This window comes from Cardiocondyla obscurior, unplaced genomic scaffold (assembly GCF_019399895.1).
Source record: "Cardiocondyla obscurior isolate alpha-2009 unplaced genomic scaffold, Cobs3.1 scaffold53_0_225703, whole genome shotgun sequence".
Classification (NCBI taxonomy): Eukaryota; Metazoa; Arthropoda; class Insecta; order Hymenoptera; family Formicidae; genus Cardiocondyla; species Cardiocondyla obscurior.
In genome coordinates this window covers 16,051-36,858 of record NW_027228800.1, presented here as the reverse complement: position 1 = coordinate 36,858, position 20,808 = coordinate 16,051, and the positions used below count along the sequence as shown (strand labels likewise).

The following is a 20,808-nucleotide window of genomic DNA, read 5'->3' as shown; positions in this document are numbered from 1 at the left end:
GGAAATTCATCCCGGAAACAAGAGAGAGTTAACCAATGGCATGAGTAGCCTTTGGCTAAAACTCCCGCTCGCTGCAGCGAAGAAAGCAGCAGCGGGAAATACGCTCGGAGTTGGGTGGACAAAGGTTAAAATAGCTTTGCTCGAACCTCGTCCACTCCGATGTTTTAGGTGCCTCGAGCGGGGCCATACGAAGGAAACTTGCCCGAACCCGATCGACAGGTCGGGCAAATGCTACAGATGTGCTGAACCAGGGCACACTGCCAGAGAGTGCACATCCGCACCCCGATGTCCAATATGTATGGACATTGGCAGGAAAGCGGACCATGTCTTGGGTAGCAAATCGTGCACTACCCAAAAAGAAATCCGGTGAGCAGAAAGGATAAGTCTGCTCCCACCGGACAGGCAGCAATGGAGATTGACGTACAACCTCCATCAGACGCGCTGCCTCAAAGAATTCGCTCTCAGGAGGAGGGAGCCCGGCCTTCAGTCTCTTAATGGCCCTCTCTCTACTCCAAGCAAACGTGTGCCACTCCCGCGCAGCACAGGACTTATTCCTACAAGTGCTTGCGGAGAGTGGCTGTACTCTAGGTGTTGTCTCGGAGCCTCATCGCATCCCGGAAAACCACCCATCGTGGATGCAAGACGACACAGGAACCGTGGCGCTTACGTGGCGATGGTGGCGAGGTGCACCTCCTTGTGCACCAATTGGACGAGGCCGTCGGTTCGCGGCGGTACACTGGGGCCCTGTGGCAGTGGTGGGTACATATTTACCACCATCGGGCTCTATCCAAGATTACGAAGGATGGCTGGAGGAAATTGGTGTCTTTATTGATGGACTTCAACCACTCCCTGTGGTGCTCGCGGGAGACTTTAACGCCTGGTCCACAACATGGGGTTCCCGACAAACCAACAGAAGAGGAAGAACATTAGAAGAATGGGCAGCTACGAGGAACCTGGTACTGCTAAACCAGGGGAATGTGCCCACGTGTGTGCGGCCGCAGGGTGAGTCTATTATAGACTTAACATGGGCCACCCCTGCGGCCGCCAACATGGTCCGAAAATGGAAAGTGGCCGACGATCTCGAACACCTGTCAGACCACAGGTACATCCTGTTAGAGCTCGGGGTCCGGGCCACACCCTCCCTGACAAAGAAATACTTCTCTTCAGAGAAAAGATGGGCTCTCAAAAAGTTAAGAGAGGACACGTTTGGAGCCTCTCTTGAGGTATCGTGCTGGAGTAGAGAGAGCCAGTTTCAAGACTCTAGACCCAGCATTGCGAAAGAAGTTGACTGGATGGAGGAGGCTGTTACAAGTGCCTGCGACGTCTCTATGCCGAGGGTCCGACGAACGCCACGTCGTTCTACCTACTGGTGGAATGACGACATCGCGGAGTTGCGTCAAAAGGCCAATATACAACGACGGATTCTTACGCGCTGCCGAAGAAACTCCGAAAGAAGAGCTGCTGCGTTAGAAGACTATAAGACGGCAAGGATGGCTCTACGTGTGGCAATCAGAGAGTCCAAAGCAAGATCTTGGGAAGAACTTATTTCTGATCTAGACGAAGACCCGTGGGGACTGGCATATAAGGTGGTAACAAAAAAGTTAAGACCACCAGCTCCGTCGGTCACGGAGACATTGAGTCCGGTCTTTGTCAAAGAAGTGGTGGATACTTTGTTCCCCAAGGCATGTGTAAGGAATAGAGTCGGCGGCCTGTTTTCAGTCCAAGCTCTCGAGACAGAAGACCCAGAGTTCCCGGAAATAGAAGAGGAAGAGTTTTCTATAGCAGCAAAAAGGAGTTTTAGCGGCAACACCGCACCTGGTCCAGATGGACTACACAAGAAGGTGTGGGCTCTCGCTCTTCCAAAAATCGGGGAGAGCCTTCGAAATCTGCTAAGCAGATGTCTTCAGGAGGGCGTTTTTCCAAGTCAATGGAAAAGCGCGAAACTTGTTCTCCTGAAAAAGAAAGGGAAGGAAGAAGGCTTGCCGTCATCTTTTCGACCAATATGTTTATTGGACGAGGCCGGAAAGCTTCTGGAAAGGATCATTGTAAATCGCCTCGTCCAGCATTTGAATAAAGTAGGCCCAAATCTGAGTAAGGCCCAATACGGTTTTCGGGAGGGACACTCAACGATAGACGCAATTCTGCATTTGAGGTCTCTTACAGAAGAGATAGTATCCCAGGGGGGAGTAGCATTGGCTGTGTTAATAGACATATCAAATGCCTTCAACTCCATCCCCTGGGAAGTTATTAAGGCATCGCTGCGGCGTCATAATGTGCCAATATATTTACAGGCGGCGATAGATAATTACTTCAGAGATAGGAATATTACTTATTTTAATAGAGATAAGCGGTTATGTAAAAGACCGCTGTACCGCGGGGTACCCCAAGGGTCCGTCCTAGGGCCTTTGCTGTGGAATTTGGGGTATAACGCGGTACTTTGTACGGCGCTACCCCCCCGCTGTCACACCATCTGCTACGCAGACGATACCTTGGTGCTGGCCGGGGGAGACAACTACCAAGAAGCACTTTGGAGAGCTGAAATCGCCGCAAAAATCATCTTTGCGGCAATTGAGAGACTGGGACTTAAAGCGGCCCCTGATAAAACCGAAGCCTTATGGTTTTTCGACAAGGCTCAAAGTCCGCCGCCAACGAATTGCGCCATACACATTGACGCTGCTCGCATTGTTCCCAAGCCTACTGTGAAATACTTGGGACTGTACTTGGACGGAAGATGGGCATTCCGCGAGCACTTCACAAGAATTGCGGAGAGGGTAACAACCTGTGCCACCGCCCTCAGGGGCATCTTACCTAATCTAGGAGGACCTAACGGGGCGGCAAGAAGATTGTACGCCAATACAGTGCGCGCCATAGCGATGTATGGTGCGCCTGTATGGGCAGAAGACTTAACAGCTGGCAGGGGAAGCCGTACTCTTTTAGAAAAAGCCTTCCACCCTGTCGCTGTTAGAACAATACGCGCATACCGCACGGTCTCACGTGCGGCGGCTGGAGTCTTGGCAGGCATTCCACCGCCTGATCTTACTGCGACAGAGTACTCCCGCATATTCAGTGCATCACGGAAGTTTGAGCGACGATACGGCGTGCGTCCTAGCACTAGCATCAAAGCGCGTATAAGGCGCTACTACCGCGAGAAGACAATAAAAGAGTGGAAAACACGCTTACGAGCCACTCTAGCATCAGAAGGTGGACGCGTACTTGAGGCCTTTGAGCCGGTACTTGAAGACTGGATCCAACGACACAAGAGGATGGGACTCTCTTTCCATGCGACGCAGCTCTTAACCGGACACGGTTGTTTTGCAAAATACCTACGTCGAATTGGCAAAGAAGAATCGGAGAAGTGCCATCACTGTGAGGCATTCCGGGACGACGCGCAGCACACATTAGAAGAGTGCCCTGCGTGGCGAGACGAAAGGATGGATCTTATCCGGAAGACGGGGCGCGACTTGTCCCTTCCGGCGCTTACAAAGAAGATGGTGGACAACGAGGAGGCACACAACGCCTTCATCATATTCACAGGGCGTGTCATGAGCGCCAAAGAAAACGCCGAACGCCAAAGAAGAGGACAACCGGTAAATATCACCTCCGGCGTAGGACTTACATCGACTTCGGGCAATCAGCCCGCCACAGGCGCCCATCGTGCGCGCCGGGTTGGAGGTAGGGGACGGGCGCAAGCCTCCCCCCTCCTTCCTGGCCCAAACGGTGGCGCCTCTCAACTCGTGCGTCGGAGTTCACGACTGAATTCTAACGCACAAAGATGACAGCAAGATAAGGGACGAGTCTTCCTTCCCGCCAAGTTATAAAAACTCAGCGGGAGGGCGTCTCTCCCTCACTTCAAGAAGAGCGAGGCCAGGAAATATTAAGAGGCTGGGGAGCCTCTCCCAGTCTCGCCCTCCAAAGAAGTAAGTCGCAAGCCAAACGCGACTGTTTTAGAGAAGCCGGCCCGCCACACAATTGCGGGCCCTGCCGCTCTAAGTCCAAAGAGCGGCAGCGCGGGGACCCACCCAAGCCATCGGGTGGGTCGGTGCCGGGGAGGTTTGAGATGTATACGCAAGTGTTTCCTCAACCTCCCCATCAGTCAACGGCACCACATGCGGGTAAAAGTGGGGGTTTAGTCGGTAGTGGGCAGCCTCGCGGCATAAGACCTGAGCCCGACATACCCCTCTCCCTCCCAAAGGGAGAGGGTATGCGTAAAGGCATTCCCCCACTATAAAAAAAAAAAAAAAAAAAAAAAGGTTAGGTTAGGTTCCCTCTCGTGCCCTCAGGGGCCACAGATGCCGACCCTTTATTAGGTCGGTGTAGGTCTGTGGTACGGGACTTGGCGGTCCCGAGGTACCCGAGCCCGGCAACCACTTTGCCGAGAGGGAGGTTCATTCCTCCCAAGGTGGTAGGGATGGCGACCCGGAATACAAACGCCCGGCTTGTCGAGGTCGTTAGGGGAAGTCTTCTGACTTCCTTTCGGCAACCTCAGGGGCCACAGATGCCGACCCTTTATTAGGTCGGTGTAGGTCTGTGGTACGGGAATCGGCGGTCCCGAACCTGCCCGGCAACCACTTTGCCGGGGGTCGATAGGGAGGATTAGTTCCTCTTCCGGCGGTTGGTTGGGGGGTTGGGGGGTTTGGGGGTTGGGGGTGTTTTCCTTTTTCCTTTCCTTTCCCTTCCCTTCCCTGTCCCGCTCAGTCAGAGCGGTGAGTACGGGCGTGGGGCCGCTCGGACATATTCCGAGGCGGGGCTCACGCGCCGTGAGGTCGAGGAGTCGGCCAGGCCGGGGTCGTTAGGGTTGGTACCCCACCGGCCTAGGGGAGTAAACCCTACACAAATCAACAACACTGATTTTTTCATGATGAGCCAGTCGTCCAAGAAAAATACGGGTGTATCGCCTCAGGGGATCGGATCCCCAGGGGCCGGCGTGAGGAGTACTGTCCCAGCTCCTCTCGTCGTCATCGCACGATGGGCCATCTGCCGCTCGCTCCGCAGGGGCGGCCGAGGAAAATGCATCTGCGAAGAATGATGCTGCGTTTATAAAGCCTGCAATCATTAGCATGGCTCGCATAGATCGACCGGGTCCATTATCATCCAAGGTCACCGTGTCTAAGAAAGGAGGAGAGGCTTCTCCTGGTCAATCGCCTCTTTCGTCTAGGAAGAGTGCGTCTACATCCAGGGCTGTATCGCCTGCGCCTTCCGTCACTTCCACTGCTTCAGCCATGGATTTGTCGGATGTTGTAATGGAGAGCGATTACGATTCGACAACGTCGCTTGGCCGAAAAAGGAAACGCGAACGTGGACGTCCCCCTACGACCGGGGAGTACATTGGGCTGTTGCAAGTCAAGCAGCGGCTACGTGAAGAGGAGGATTTGGAGGAGCAGAGAAGGCAGGAAAAAGATATACTTAATCCTGCTGTTCCTTTAACTGGTGGCTTACAAGCTAAGGCCACCGATTTGACGGCGCGCTTTATGGAAGAGCTTCGTTATGATCCGGCGGCTAGCCTAGCAGCCGTGGCTCTCGAAGAAATGCAACGTGTGTTGAAGGTTGCATCAACATCAAAAGGTCTCAAGGGCACTTTTATTAAGACCCTTAAGGAATCTGCCTGTAAGACAAGCGCATGCCTTACAAACTTGATGACCCGTGTGGACACAGCTATTATGGACTCTCCAGCGGCTGAAACAGAAGTCCTTCGTCGCAAATTAGAAGCGGCTGAAAAGGAAATCGCACTACTCCGGGACGACATTGCTACGTTAAAAAATAAAACAGCAAAAACAGGCTCTCCCAAGAATGACTCACCAAAAGGGCAAGGTCAAAATAAAACTAAAAACTTGGAAAATGCCCGACGACATGTAGAACCTGAAGAAGTTCCAGCGGCCTATAGGCCAGTACTTAGAGGTAGGAGGAAGATGCTCAGTCCTCCTAGATTGCAGTATAGGTCAGAAGAAGAAGAGGACCCTCTTCTCTCGAGACTCGACCATCTCTTTGAGAGATGGTGTGAAAGAAAATGGGGTAGAGGCGGAATTCCTCCTCCAACTCGTCTGTCTCCTAAAAGTCAACAGGTAGACAAACCTAAAAAAGATAAAAAGGTGAATGAAGGACAAAAGGTCTCTTCTAAACAAACATCCAAGCCCACTCCCTTGAAATTAGCTCCTTTAGCAACATCAAGGCCAATGTCGGCCACTAAGGCTCAGGCAACAAGTAGTTGGGCCACTGTTGTAGGAAGAAAGGCAAGTAAAAAGCCTGGTACTGCGCGTAACATGCAAGAAAAACCTCCTGGCAAACAAAATATTGGTGGCAACAAACCAAACCAGGATGGCAAAATAAAACAATCTTCTAAGAGAAAGATTAAGCTGCCTAAAACAGCAGCAGTTACGGTTTCTTGTCCTTCAGGACAATACAACAGAATACTGGGGAAGGCCAAAGACCTGATTGACCTTACCAGCCTTGGCATTGACTCAGTCCGACCAAGGCGTGCGCTTACTGGCGCTATCATATACGAGGTGGCAGGAACTGATAATGCCGTTAAAGCAAAGGCTCTTGCGGATAAACTAGGTGAAGTCCTTGCGGACGAAGAGAACGTGCGAATAGCGCACCCTATAAAGATGGCGGAAATGCGGGTCCGAAATTTAGACGACACCGCAACTTCTAATGAAATTGCCGACGCCATAGTCGCTGCAACCTCCTGCGATCCTCTTAGCATAAAAATAGGTACTCCCAGACAAGGCATTAATGGCCTATTTACGGTTTGGTGCCGCTGTCCTTTAGTCGCGGCTAAAAAACTTGCCCTTATTGGCAAGATAAAAATCGGGTGGACTTTAGCCCGTATTGAGTTACTTCCTAGTCGTCCCCTGCAATGCTATAAATGCTTGCAGGGGGACATGTTAGGAACGCTGTCCTAACAGCGAGGATAGGAGCAGATGTTGCTTTCGTTGCGGCGCTCCTGACCACCTGGCGGCTGATTGTGGTGAGGCCCCTTTTTGTCCTGCCTGCAACAAAGCAGGCAAACCGGCTGCCCATAAGATGGGTGGTTCATCTTGTTCCGCCCGATCTAGACAAACTAGGGCGGGTGGCATTGTTAAGCCCAAAAGCCGTATGAAAACGGCTGCCACTCAACCTGTTCTCGAGAAGACACCTATTCCCTCCAATCCACCTCAGGAGGTAGAAACTATGGAAGTCGAGGTCATAAATCCTCCACCTTTAGAGCAAAGGCCTCCTAAGGTCTTTACGGCTAAATCAGCCAGTGTTGGTAGCGGTCTGGAGGAGACCGATACGGCCGAGCCTTCGCCGCCCTAAATCTTCTCCAGACCAATTTAAACCACGCTTCCCAGGCACAGGATCTTTTCCTTCATTCCCTGGTGGAGCGTGGTTGTGGAGTTGGTATTGCGGCGGAGCCTTACCGCGTTCCCCCCGACAATCCTTGTTGGGCGAGCGATGAGCGGGACTCCGTTGCAATTACCTGGAATCAGCTTACCCGGCCCTGTATCCCTGTGGAGCGAGGAACTGGGTGGGTCTGTGTCAAGTGGGGCCCATTATTTATCTTGGGAGTTTACGCGTCTCCTGCGCTGAGCCTTCTCGAATTTGAGGAGCGACTCGATACAATGAGCGCCTTTATTCGTGCCAGATATCCTCAACCTTTCCTTATAGCCGGCGATTTTAATGCCAAGTCGTCGGATTGGGGCTGCCTCAGAGCCGATAGACGAGGTGGAGTGTTGGCGGCATGGGCTGCCGAGTTGGATCTTCTCATAGTCAACGAGGGGTCCACCAGTACTTGCTCTGCGTGGAGAGGAGACTCCATTGTCGATCTCACATGGATCTCCTCTTCTGCGCGAGCTTTTGTTAGGAGTTGGCGGGTGGCGGAAGAGTTGGAAACCCTATCCGACCATAGGTACATCCTTATGTCCCTCTCCGCCTCCCGAGGCACGTATAATTCCGTTCCTCCTAATAGGAATGTGAGATGGTCCTATCGATTGTTCGATAAGGACAAATTCCTTGCCGCTCTAGGCATATACACGTGGCTGGATGAGCCTATTTGGGACAGTGCCTTGGATGGAGCAGCTTGGCTCTGTGAGGTAATTAGTGGAGCATGTGAGGTGGCTATGCCTCGTTCTGGTCCCCGTATTAACACACGGGCTTATTGGTGGTCGGAAGAAATCGCCACACTTCGGCGGTTCTCCGTCCAAACTCAGAGGCGGTACACGCGCGCCAAAAGGCGTCGCCATGGGACTGTGGAGGATACAACGGCGGCCTACGAGGCCTACCGTGACGCGCGACGGGCCCTACGCTTGGCTATCAAGCAGGCCAAGACCCAAGCCTGGGATGAGTTGCTTCAATCCATCGATGAGGACCCTTGGGGGCGTCCCTACCGGATAGTTACCGGTCGCCTGCGTCCCAGAGCTCCTCCTGCAACCGAGAGTTTGGAGCCGCATACGGCTGCGTTTGTAGTAGATAGATTATTCCCACCCGATACTGGTGGCGCGACATACTTACCTCCTCTCCCTTCCGGACCTTCTCCTGATTGGATTCATGGGGTGTGTGACGTGACTGAGGAAGAGTTAACCGCCGTGGTTAGAAGAATACGCCCAAATAAGGCCCCTGGGCCTGATGGGGTACCAGGAGGAGCCCTTGCACTAGCTCTCGTTAGTTTGGCGCCGCGGGCAGGCAGGATCTTTACTTCCCTGCTGCGCGACGGAGTATTTCCACCTGAATGGCGCCGTGCCAACCTGGTTCTAATTCCTAAACCAGGTAGGGCAGCCGGAGAACCCTCCGCGTATAGGCCTATCTGTCTGCTGGATGAGGTTGGCAAGGTTTACGAGAGGATTATCTCGTGCCGCCTCATCCAGCATATCAACAAAGGTGACCCGCCGCTCCAGTCGGAGCAGTTCGGCTTCCGAGAGGGCAAGTCAACCATCGACGCTATTGCGTCGGTTAGGGCCCTCGCGGAAAGTACAGTAGAGGAGGGGAGCGTGTTACTGGCCGTCTCGTTGGATATATCCAACGCCTTCAACACGCTCCCCTGGAAAGTCATCAGGGACTCCCTCGAATACTTCAGGGTCCCTGATTATCTTCGACGGGTCATAGGTCAGTACCTTGACAACAGGGTACTTTCCTATAATAATAGGGATGGTCGCCGCGTCAACAAGAGAATAGAGCGAGGGGTTCCACAGGGCTCTGTTCTTGGGCCACTCCTGTGGAACCTCGCCTTTGACAGGGTGCTACGATTGCCCCTTCCCCCGGGTTGCAGCCTGCGTTGCTACGCAGATGATACGTTAGTTCTGGCCCGGGGGCAGAACTGGGAAGAAGCGCGCGCGCTGGCCGAGGTTGCCACTAGTATGGTGTGCAACACTCTGGCCGAGATGGGCCTGGAAGTGGCCGCTAATAAGACGGAGGCCTTATGGTTTATGGGTCATTCTGTCGGTCCTCCTCCACCTTCCTCCATCCTCATCGGGGGGGTTCCTATCCAGGTGGGTCACACTCTCAAGTATCTCGGACTCCACCTGGACAGTCATTGGCGTTTTTCCGAGCATTTTGCTCGCGTTATACCTAAAGTGGGACGAGTCGCAGCCTCGTTAGGGCGCATTATGCCAAATCTTGGTGGGCCGGGGGTGAAGGCCCGTCGTTTATATGCGGCAGTAGTGAGATCGGTGGCCCTTTATGGCGCCCCGATATGGGCAAAAGATCTCGCCAACAACAGGCGGGCGCTCAGCGGCCTGCGGCAAGTTGATCGCAGGCTTGCCGTTCGAGTGGCCCGTCTGTATAGGACGACTGCGGCGGATGCCGCGTTTGTGATGGCGGGCCTTCCCCCCGTCGATATAGTTGCGAGGGCTTACGCCGAAAGATATCGGCGTAAGTCCCTCATGTTAAGACGCGGGGTTCCCTTAACCCCGGCTGTTCTGGCGAGACTCCGTGTTATTGGGGATCGCCAGATTATGGAAGAATGGGGTTCCAAGTTGGCACAGTTGCCGTTAGACGCACCAGGTCATCGGGTGGTTCACGCCGTTCGCCCATTTCTGTCAGAATGGACGAACGGTGTTAGGGAGAGGAAAATTCCCTTTAGGGCGGCACAGGTGATCACCGGACATGGTGTCTTCGGTGATTACCTGTGCCGCATAGGACGAGAGCCAACTCCTAAGTGTTGGGAGTGTGGCGGGGGTCGGGACTCGGCGGATCACACACTTGCCGAGTGCCCGGCCTTCGCGAATGAGAGAAGGACGCTAATTGGCGCCTTAGGTCCGGACCTCTCCCTCCCGGCGGTCATATCAGCCGTGGTGGGGGGAGAGGCCGAGAAAGATATGTTTATCTCCTTCTGTGAAAACGTTATTTCACAGAAGGAGGATAATGAGAGAATCCGTCGGGGGGAGATAGCCCCATCGGTCTCTCAAGGGGCGCCAATCAGGCGCAGACATAGAGCACCCCGGCGCATTTGCGCCGCTGGTGAGAAACGGGGGCGGGTTCGGTCTAAGGATCAACCCTACCCCCTAGTAGGTGTTGGAAAATGGCCCTTTTAGGGCCAAGTAGTCAGGTGTTGGTAAATGGCCCTTTTTAGGGTCAATTAGTCAGGCGGAGAAAAAATGGTCCTTTTCAGGGCCACTCGGAGTTAGCCCCCCTGTAGGGGGCCCTCCACTTAACAGCCCTTTTCAGGGCTGAGGAAGGAGAAAGTATGTGCTGGTGCCCCGGGGGACGGACGACCCAATAGCTCCCGCAAGGGTGAGGGTCGTCCCGTCTTTCTGGTGGTCAGCCGTGCTTCTTGGTGCGGAGGGCGGTATCATAGGTGGTTGGGAACCACCTACCCCCCTGCCCACTGGGCGTTGGCGAGAGGGTAGTGGTCCCCTCTCGTCAAGTTATTAGGATGGTGGCCCGGTCAAGCTCAATGACCGGGCGCCGGTGGGCCCTCCTTAGTCTTCAAGGAGGTGCCCCCGGCCAGGCAGAGACCCCCTAACACCTGGGGGTCCCGGTAGTGGGCGAGCGGCGCGGTGCTTGGAATGTGTTTACGATTCCCGTGCCGCTCGCCAATGACTGCCTGCGCTAGGCCACTCGTGAGGTTTTAGTGGGTATTAGGCAGCACGTTTGCATAAGACCTGAGTCCCACATAACCCCCGGATTTCCCAAACCGGGGTATCCGTAAAAGGATTTCCTCACGTTAAAAAAAAAAAAAAAAAAAAAAAAAAAGGTTCCCTCTCGTCCCCCTCGTAGTGCGCCACCTTGTCGTGGTGAGGGGGCTTAAGGGATCGAATCAACGATCCGCTGGGGCAGTACCTGGGACTTAGTCCCGGGGAGGGCCCGGCGGGGAGGTTCGATCCTACTAAGAGCGCACAGTACCTTCCTGGCATTGCACTCCGAGTACATCACGTACTCGAGCCGGGGGAGGTACACCCTCAGGGGCCACAGAGGCCGTCCCTTTATTAGGACGGTGTAGATCTGTGGTTCGGGACTTGGCGTTCCCGAGGGTTCCTGAGCCCGGCGACCACTTCGCCGAGAGGGTGGGTATTATTCCCCCCAAGGTGGTAAGGGATGGCGACCCGGAATACAAACGCCCGGCTTGTCAGGGTCGTGAGGGGAGGTCTTCTGACTTCCTCCTGGCAACCTCAGGGGCCACAGAGGCCGTCCCTTTATTAGGACGGTGTAGATCTGTGGTACGGGACTTGGCGGTCCCGAGGTGCCTGAGCCCGGCGACCACTTCGCCGAGAGGGTGGGTTTTATTCCCCCCAAGGTGGTAAGGGAAGGTAACCCGGAATGCAAATCCCGGCCGGCTGGGGCCGCAGGGGAATTGGTTTCCCGCCATGCCACCCGGGGGTTGGGTAGGGGGCCTCCCGTTCAAGGGGAGAAGATCCCTTTCTGAGGCATTGCACGCGGGTGCTCCCGCAGCCGAGGTTAGGGATTACCTCTACCCGTTTCCGGGGCGTACGTGGTGCGTTCCTGGGGCGGGTACGAGTATACGCACCGGAGTTGCACACCGGGGGTGTGACCCCACGGTCTCCGGGGGCGTAGGGTGTTCCGGCCTGCGGGCTGGGCACCCCAGGATGACGTAGGGGTGTTTCGGGCCGCTCGGAAGTCTCCGAGGTGGGCCTGGTCACCCCGGGGAGGAGGTTGCGACCGCCACGAGGCCGCTCGGACGTATTCCGAGGCGGGGCTCGTGGCGCGTCTCTGGAAAGAAGAAGGAAGCGGCTAGGTCGGAGTCGGCAGGGCGGGCACCCAATCGGCCTAAGGGAGAAAACCCCAACCAAATCATCATGATACAACATGGGAATGACGTCCAATCAGAAGCAGGTTTTACCGTCTCAGGGGGGTCGGATCCTCAGAGACCGGCGTGGTGGGAGTACCGTCCCGGCTCCCGCCATGTCGTCATCCAACGACGGGCAATCCAGCGCTTGCTCCGCAGGGGCGCTGGTGGCTACAGCGTCTGCGATGTTTTCGCATGAAGATCGGTCCGACGGAGAGGATCATCAATCCAGGCTATCTTCAGGAGAAGATACGCGAAGAGTGGCCGCCCCTTTTACGGATACAGACGGGGAATATATGAAACTTCCCCGGATAGTCGACATGAAGGTGGTAAAGAAGGCCAGAGCTAATAAACTTGGCCCGAAGAGTAAGGCGCGCGCCAAAGTTAATCGCAAGACGAACCAACCGTCTGACGAAGAGGTGTTGTTCAGCGCTGTGAGACCAAATGCTGGCTCGCCTCCGCCGGCGACAGCGCTTACGGAAACCGGCGCAACCACGGCCACGGAAGAGGACGACAAACGGCTATCCCGCCCAATGGAAGCAGATGACATAGAGGAGAACGCGGACACCGACGTGATAAACATCGAGTCGTCGGACGCATCAGATGCTTCCATACGAACTACCGCATCAGGAGCAGCCAAGAGAACTCGGAGAAGAAACAACCGCGACATCAAGACGAAGACTCGTCGTATGGCATCGAATTCTTCTTCATCGGAAGATAATCCCTTCGAGGAGGACCAGAGAGAGAAACGAGGAAGACCCGTCGTTACCGGCAAAGGCGTCCGCATCTTGGCAATTCAAGAGAAGACCAAGGAGTTGCAATCTCTCAAAGACGAAATAAGAACCATGAGAGAAATTGCCGAAGGTGGATATGACCCTTCCGACTTTAAGGGCAAACGCCGCACTCAAATGGCTGAGAAGATAGAGCAGGAGTCTACCGGCCTGCCCATTCAGGCACTTGCGGCTGACATTTTACAAACAGCCAAAAAGATAGAGGGAGTTGCGGTCAAGTCCGGCAATCTGAAAGGCGGATTTGTTCGCATACTTAGAGAGGCAGCACTCAGGATTGAGATAAGTGCAGATGCCATGTCCCGCAAGGTACTTCCTGCGGAGACCACGGACGTCGGAACAATCGATCAGCTGAGGGCTGAAGTACTTCAGTTGCGAGAAGAACTGAAGCAAGCTCGCGAGGCCGCGATAATTCGTCCCCCAACTTCATCACCGACAACAAGAGAGGAAAACGCGGACGACATCGCAATGGAGGTAGAAGCTGGTGAGGTGGCTGAGTCGTCTACCGCTCCGCCTCCTCCATCTGTAGTTTTGCCATCTAAGAAGGAGTGGCCACCAGCAATGAGGCCGCCATTAAAAGGACACAGTAAAGTCCTTTCTGACAGCGAAGACGCTGGACCTTCAGTTTTGCTCCCTCGGCGTAAAACGCCCAGCAAGGACATAGAGGGCATCATAGACAACAAGTTAGCTGCCTTCTTCAAGGTCGTCCAAACCCAGATGCGGGACATGGCGACCACACTAATGGAGCGACTGGATCCTCGAGTCTCTTCCAGCGGAGCCCGAGAAAACACCTCTACGGTATCCGTCCCCAAGGACAATACCAAGAAGCGCCCGGTTCCCGAGGAAGATCCCAAGAAGATCAAGTCCAAGAAGGAAGATCCCAAGAAGATAGGAAAAGACGAGGGCCAGAGATCTAAGATCTCTACCTCCTCCAAGCAACCGTCTGTCTCTAAACAGACGGCCACGAGCAGAAGGCCGACGAGTGCCGGTCCCACCTCTCGGAAGGAGAATGTTCCCGAGAAGCCTGTCCCACGCTCCACAGACAAAGAGACATGGTCTCAAGTCGTGGGACGCAAGGCCAGAAAAGGGACCAAACAACCGCCGAGACCCACAGCTTCCTCTTCTTCGGCGCCCGCTAATGCGCGACAGAAGGGAGGAAAGAAGAAAGGTGATAAACCTGCCACCAATTCTTCTAACAAAATTCCTGCGGCGAAGCCCAAGGGAAAGAAGAAGACGAGAAGAAGAGCTCCAAGAACTTCTGCAGTCGTCCTGTCAGCTCCCGGCGCGGAGTATGACAAACTTATGGCAGAGGTCAGAGCAAAGATAAAGTTATCCGAGGTGGGCATCAGCGAAAAAGTCTCAATGCGCACAACGGCGACTGGCGCTCTGCTGATCCAAATACCCGGATCAGAGAGCGATTGCAAGGCTGATGCTTTAGCCGGCCTAATGAAGGAGGTGTTGGCAAACAGAGAGGACGTCAAGATCTCTCGCCCAACTATAACTGCGGAGCTGCGTGTCTGGCCGCTGGAGCCTTCCATAACTAAGGAGGAGGTCATCGAGGCTGTGACAAGTAAAGGTCTATGTCAGCCAAAAGACGTACAGGCTGGAGACATGCGACAGATTGCCGGCAGCATGAATAGTCTGTGGCTCAGGCTGCCACTCACTGCCGCAAAGAAGGCCTCGGAAGGAGGCAAACTCGCCATAGGCTGGACAAGGGTCAAGGTGGCCCTTCTGGATCCCCGCCCAATGAGATGCTTCAAGTGTTTGGAGCGGGGCCATACAAGAGAGAGATGCCCGAACAAGGTGGATAGGTCGGGCAAATGCTACCGTTGCGGAAACACGGGACATGTGGCGAGAGTATGCACGGCCACTCCCAGATGCCCAATCTGCGCTGACATCGGAAGAAGAGCCGACCACATCTTGGGTGGTAAACAATGTACCACCCGAAACAGAAGAGGAAGCCCACCGAGCGGAGGAAACAAACTTCGCACCAGTGAAGAGACAGCGATGGAAGTGGACATCCCGCCTCCTGCCGACGCACTGCCTCAACGAAGAAGGCCCCTGGAGGAGACAACCTGCCGTTATCTAATGGCCCTTTCGCTTCTTCAGGCAAACATTGGCCACTCTCGCCCTGCGCAAGATCTGTTCTTGCATACGATGGCCGAGACTGGCAGCACACTAGGAGTGATCTCGGAGCCACACCGCATCCCCGAGAACCACCCATCCTGGATAGAGGACGAGACGAAGACGGTGGCGCTGACGTGGAGGTGGTGGCAAGGAGCACCCCCCTGCGCTCCCATCGGCCGTGGTCGGCATTTCGCCGCGGTACATTGGGGCCCGTTTGCTGTAGTTGGCACATACTTGCCACCATCGGGCTCTTCTACGGAGTACGAAGAATGGTTGGAGGAGATCGGCGTGTGCATCGGCGGACTTCGGCCACTTCCCGTGGTGTTGGCCGGGGACTTCAATGCCTGGTCTACGGCTTGGGGTTCCCGGCTAACAAACAAACGAGGGAAAATCCTCGAGGAATGGGCGGCTTCGTGGGATCTTGTCCTGCTAAATAAAGGCAAGGTCTCGACGTGTATTCGGGCACAGGGGGAGTCTGTGATAGATCTCACATGGGCTTCCCCTGCGGCCGCGAACTTAGTGCGGCAATGGAGGGTGGCTACAGAGCTTGAACATTTGTCAGATCATAGATACATATCTGTAAAGTTCGGGCTTCAAGCCACACCTGCAAGAAATAGAAGACGTCCTTCCGAGTCAAGATGGGCGTCCAAGAAAATCAGAGAGGATGTCTTCAGAGCCTCTCTCGAGGTTTCATGCTGGAGTAGAGAGAGCCAGAACACCCGCTCCGTTACATCAGTCCAGAGCGAGGCTGATTGGTTCATGGAAGAGATCACCAATGCTTGCAACGCTTCCATGCCGAAAGTCCGACGTAACCCTCGGCGCTCCGCCTACTGGTGGAATGAAAACATCGCGGAGTTGCGTCGAGAAGCTACACAGAAGAGGAGAGAAGTCACGCGCTGCCGCGACAAACCTGGCAGACTTGCGGCTTTAGACATTTATAAGGCGGCAAGGAAAGACTTGCGTACGGCAATCCGGAAGGCCAAAACTGAGGCCTGGGAAAGCCTTCTTCAAGACTTAGACGACGACCCGTGGGGGTTGGCGTATAAGATAGTGACGAAGAAGCTAAGAACGCCGGCCCCCTCGGTTACTGAAACTTTGGACCCGACTCTCATCCGTGAAGTGGTGAACTCTTTGTTCCCGGACGCTCCCCGGGGACCAAGGCCCGAAGACTTTACTACTGGCCGGTTTATCAGTCAACGCGAGGAAATTCCGTCACTGGAAGAAGAGGAGTTTGGTGTAGCGGTAAGAAGAAGTCTCAAGGGCAATACTGCGCCAGGCCCTGATGGCATACAAAAGAAGATTCTGTCCCTTGCTCTACCATTAATAGGAGACAAACTCAAGCATCTTCTGGATAGATGCTTAAAAGAACAAGCCTTTCCACAACAGTGGAAGTGCGCTAGACTGGTTCTTCTTAAGAAGAAGGGCAAAGAAGACAACGCACCGTCTTCCTTTCGCCCTATTTGTTTGCTGGACGAGGCAGGGAAACTCTTGGAAAGAGTAATAGCAAACCGCCTCGTTCAGCACTTAAAAGAGGTAGGCCCAAATCTGAGCGCCTCTCAATATGGCTTTCGAGAGGGACTGTCGACAGTAGACGCAATCCTGCGGCTGAGATCTCTCTCAGAGGAAATAACTTCCCAGGGGGGAGTCGCCATGGGCATCTTGATAGACATTTCAAATGCTTTTAACTCCCTCCCCTGGGAGGCAATAATGGAGGCCCTCCGGCGGCACAGGATTCCAACATATTTACAAGCCGCCGTGAGAGAGTATTTCGTAAACAGGTCCATCACGTACAAGGACCGTGATGGCAACACACGAGAGAAGTTACTGCGCCGCGGGGTACCCCAAGGGTCTGTTCTAGGACCTTTACTATGGAACCTGGGGTACAACGCGGTACTTCACGTCGCTCTACCTCCCGGCTGTCACACTTTATGTTACGCCGATGACACCATAGTGTTAGCCGGAGGAGATAATTGGCAGGAGGCCCGTGCTAGGGCTCAGGTAGCAACTCAAGCTGTTCTAACGGCCATCAGGAAACTTGGCCTAGAGGTGGCGATGAATAAAACGGAGGCCCTGTGGTTCTACAACAAAGCTCAGGGCCCTCCGCCATACAATAAAGTATTCCTGGACTCGGCGGAAGTCATCGTAACACCCACCGTCAAGTATCTAGGACTCCTCATCGATGGACAGTGGGCGTTTCGTGAGCACATCACCACAATTGCTGCAAAGGCCGCATCCAGCGCAACGGCCTTGAGAGGCATTCTCCCTAACTTAGGGGGGCCCAGTGGAGCAGCAAGACAACTATATGCGAACACGGTGCGGTCTATTGTAATGTATGGAGCGCCGGTGTGGGCGAATGACCTGGCATTGTCCAGAAGTGGTCGTACGGCTTTAGAGAAAGCCTTCCATCTGGTCAATGTCAGGTCGGCGCGAGTATACCGCACCGTGTCGCGAGCAGCGGCTGCGGTATTAGCAGGAGTTCCACCATTGGACCTGACAGCGACGGAGCACTCCCGAGTATACGAGGGACTTAGGAAGTTCGAGAGAAAGCACGGTGTACGGCCGACCCCGATCATCAAAAATCGGGTTAGGTTGTATTACCGTGCTAAGACACTTAAGGCGTGGAAAGCGCGTTTACGCGCCCAAGTAAGGGTAGAAGGAGGCCGAGTAGTTGGCGCAGTAGAGCCAATTTTGGAAGAGTGGCTTGCCGTAAAGCGAAGACTCTCCTTCCATGCAGCGCAGGTGGTGTCGGGGCACGGCTGCTTCGCCTCCTACCTGCGTCGTATTGGTAAGGAGGAATCTGTAAGGTGTCATCACTGTGAGGCACCCCGAGACGACGCGCAGCACACCCTAGAAGGATGTCTTGCGTGGCAAGAAGAGAGAGCTGACCTTATCCGGAAGACAGGATGCAACTTATCCCTTCCGGCTATAATGAAGAAGATGGTGGACGACGAGGAGGCATACAAGGCCTTCCATACATTCGCGGGGCGTGTCATGAGTGCCAAGGAGGACGCTGAACGCCAAAGAAGAGGACAGCCGGTGAACTCCACTCCAGGCGTAGGACAGACATCGTCGCAGGGCAATCATGCCCCAACAGGCGTCCATCGTGCGCGCCGGGTTGGAGGTAGGGGACGGGCGCAAGCCTCCCCCCTCCTTCCTGGCCCAAACGGTGGCGCCACTCAACTTGTGCGTCGGAGTTCGCGTCTGAACTCCAACAGCACACAGAGATGACAGTAAGGCGGGGGACGAGTCTTCCCCCCGCCAAGTTATAACTCAGCGGGAGGGCGTCTCTCCCTCGCCTCAAGAAGAGCGAGGCCAGGAAATATTAAGAGGCTGGGGAGCCTCTCCCAGTCTCGCCTTCAAAGAAGATAGTTAGTCGCAAGCCAGACGCGACTATTTTAGAGAAGCCGGCCCGCCACACAAATGCGGGCCCTGCCGCTCTAAGTCCAATGAGCGGCAGCGCGGGGGACCCACCCAAGTCATCGGGTGGGTCGGTGCCGGGGAGGTTGAGAAGTATACGCACGTGATTCCTCAACCTCCCCATCAGTCACGGCACCATATGCGGGCAAAAGTGGGGGTTTAGTCGGTAGTGGGCAGCCTCGCGGCATAAGACCTGAGCCCGACATACCCCTCTCCCTTCCCCAGGGAGAGGGTATGTGTAAAGTGCATTCCCCACTATAAAAAAAAAAAAAAAAAAAAAAAAAAAAGGTTCCCTCTCGTTGTGCGCCACCTTGTCGTGGTGAGAGGGCTTAAGGGATCGAATCAACGATCCGCTGGGGCAGTACCTGGGACTTGGTCGAGGGCCCGGCGGGGAGGTTCGATCCTACTAAGAGCGCACAGTACCTCCCTGGCATTGCACTTCGAGTACAGCATGTACTCAGCCGTGGGAGTACAAACCTTCAGGGGCCGCGGTGAACAGTCCTTCTCAGGGCTGGGATCCGCGGTACGGGACTTGCGTTCCCGGAGGTGTTCCTGAGCCCGGCGACCACTTCGCCGAGAGGGTGGGTATTATTCCCCCCAAGGTGGTAAGGGATGGCGACCCGGAATTCAAACGCCCGGCCCGCCGGGGTCGTTAGGGGATGGTCTAAGACCTCCCTCCGGCAAGGTGTGGGAACGGGGGTTATGGGGGAGGGTTTTGGGGGTTTAGGGGTTTTTTGTTTTGTGTTATTATGTTTGTTTTGTTTTTGTATTTTTGTTTATCTCTTATTCCTTCCTTTCCTTCCTTCCTTCCTTCCTGTTCCTGTGCTCTTCGGAGCTGTGTGGGCGGGCGTGGGGCCGCTCGGACTTATTCCGAGGCGGGGCCCACGCGCCGCGAGTTTAAGGAGTCGGCCAGGCCGGGGTCGTTAGGGATGGCACCCAACCGGCCTAGGGGAGCAAACCTTATACAAACCACCTTATTTTGAACTATGAAAATGTCGGCCCAAAATAAGAAAGACTTACCACTCCAGGGGGACCGGACCCTCAGGAGTCGGCGCGAGGGGAGTGCTGTCCCAGCTCCCCTCCCGTCGTCATCACATGATGGGCCATCTGTTGCTTGCTCCGCAGGGGCAACAGAGGAAATAGCGTCTGCGATGATAGATGGTGCGATGATAGGTGGTTCGAGCCTTGGAAAGGCCAAGAGGCCTGGTCCAGCGAGCAAAAAGAGGGATGCGATGAGGACGTCACCTTATTTAGCTCCCTTAGTCGAGAGGTTGAGAACGTCAAGGGCAAGTTCACCCACGCCCTCTATAATGTCCAATGCCACGACGGACATACAATCCGACACGATATGTGTTACGGATGTTGAAGACGACTCCTCGGTGGACTTTGATTTGTCCACCATGAGTACTCGTAAAGGGGACGTCCTCCCACACGGGAGAATACGTAGGATTGGCGTCCGCCAAGCTACGTCTAGTGGAGGCTGAGAAGAAGATGTCTGACCTCGAGGAAACCAAGAGGATACTTGACCCTTCTAGCTCGTTGCCGGAAAAAATCCGTGTATCCACGGATAACATGATCGAGCGGTATATGGAGGACCTTAGAGAAGCTCCTCTTGAAGATTTAACTGCGAGGGCCTTTGAGGCCATGAATCAAGTGATAAAGGTGGCATGTGTCTCCAAAGGCCTTAAGGGCACTCTTATAAAAGAGTTGAAGACTGCAGCCTGCAAGACAAGTGCTAGTCTTGCCATTATGGCTTCTAAATCGGCCAGGAGGCCTGCACAAAGAAGTTGTTTCGGAAGAGATTCGAAGCCTTAGGTCAAGAGCAGCGGAGCTTCCAGCCCAGGACTTGCGTGATGTGCCGAGTACATCACGAACTCTCAGATCGAGAGCAACGAGGAATTCTTCTCCAACAATGGAGGAGGCTGAAGAAGCGTTACTTAAGCGCTTTGACGGCCTATTTAATAAATGGTGCGAGAAGAAATTTGGCTCATTAGTTCCAAACTTTGGTACTTCGAATCCAGACTTTGACGGTATGGAAGCCGAGACAGAGATCTCTGCTGTTCCCCTCTCCTCTGGAAGGCAAAAGCCTTCTAAAGGCGGTACTAAGAAGAGTTCCGTATCAGCTCCGCAACCTGCGGCGGAGAAGTCAGGAAAGAAGAGTGGCTCTACAGCTGCCACAAGTGGGAAGGTAGACCGAGATAAAGATAGGTCCCGGATGCCTCCGCCAGTACCTCTTTCTAGGAAGAAGACATCAGGCGT

General features: G+C 54.5%; 2 protein-coding genes across 2 annotated transcripts; both read left to right on the top strand.

The window, feature by feature from the left end:
• The first annotated feature begins 5,057 nt into the window (after positions 1-5,057).
• Positions 5,058-6,899, top strand: LOC139112818 (uncharacterized). Its single transcript, XM_070673846.1, has one exon. The coding sequence runs from the start codon at positions 5,058-5,060 to the stop codon at positions 6,897-6,899; it is 1,842 nt and encodes a 613-aa protein (XP_070529947.1).
• A 5,338-nt stretch (positions 6,900-12,237) lies between these two features.
• LOC139112817 (uncharacterized) lies at positions 12,238-20,033 on the top strand. Its single transcript, XM_070673845.1, has 2 exons — positions 12,238-18,253; positions 19,675-20,033. Exons 1-2 carry the CDS (start codon positions 12,238-12,240, stop codon positions 20,031-20,033), a joined length of 6,375 nt encoding a protein of 2,124 aa, XP_070529946.1.
• The last annotated feature ends 775 nt before the right edge of the window (positions 20,034-20,808 follow it).

Coding starts and splice junctions, on each gene's coding strand:
- LOC139112818 (XM_070673846.1), top strand. CDS start 5,058: ATGGCTCGCATAGATCGACCGGGTCCATTATCATCCAAGGTCACCGTG.
- LOC139112817 (XM_070673845.1), top strand. CDS start 12,238: ATGGGAATGACGTCCAATCAGAAGCAGGTTTTACCGTCTCAGGGGGGT. Junction 18,254..19,674: donor TCGTGCGCGCCGGGTTGGAG/GTAGGGGACGGG, acceptor CTTGCTCCGCAG/GGGCAACAGAGGAAATAGCG.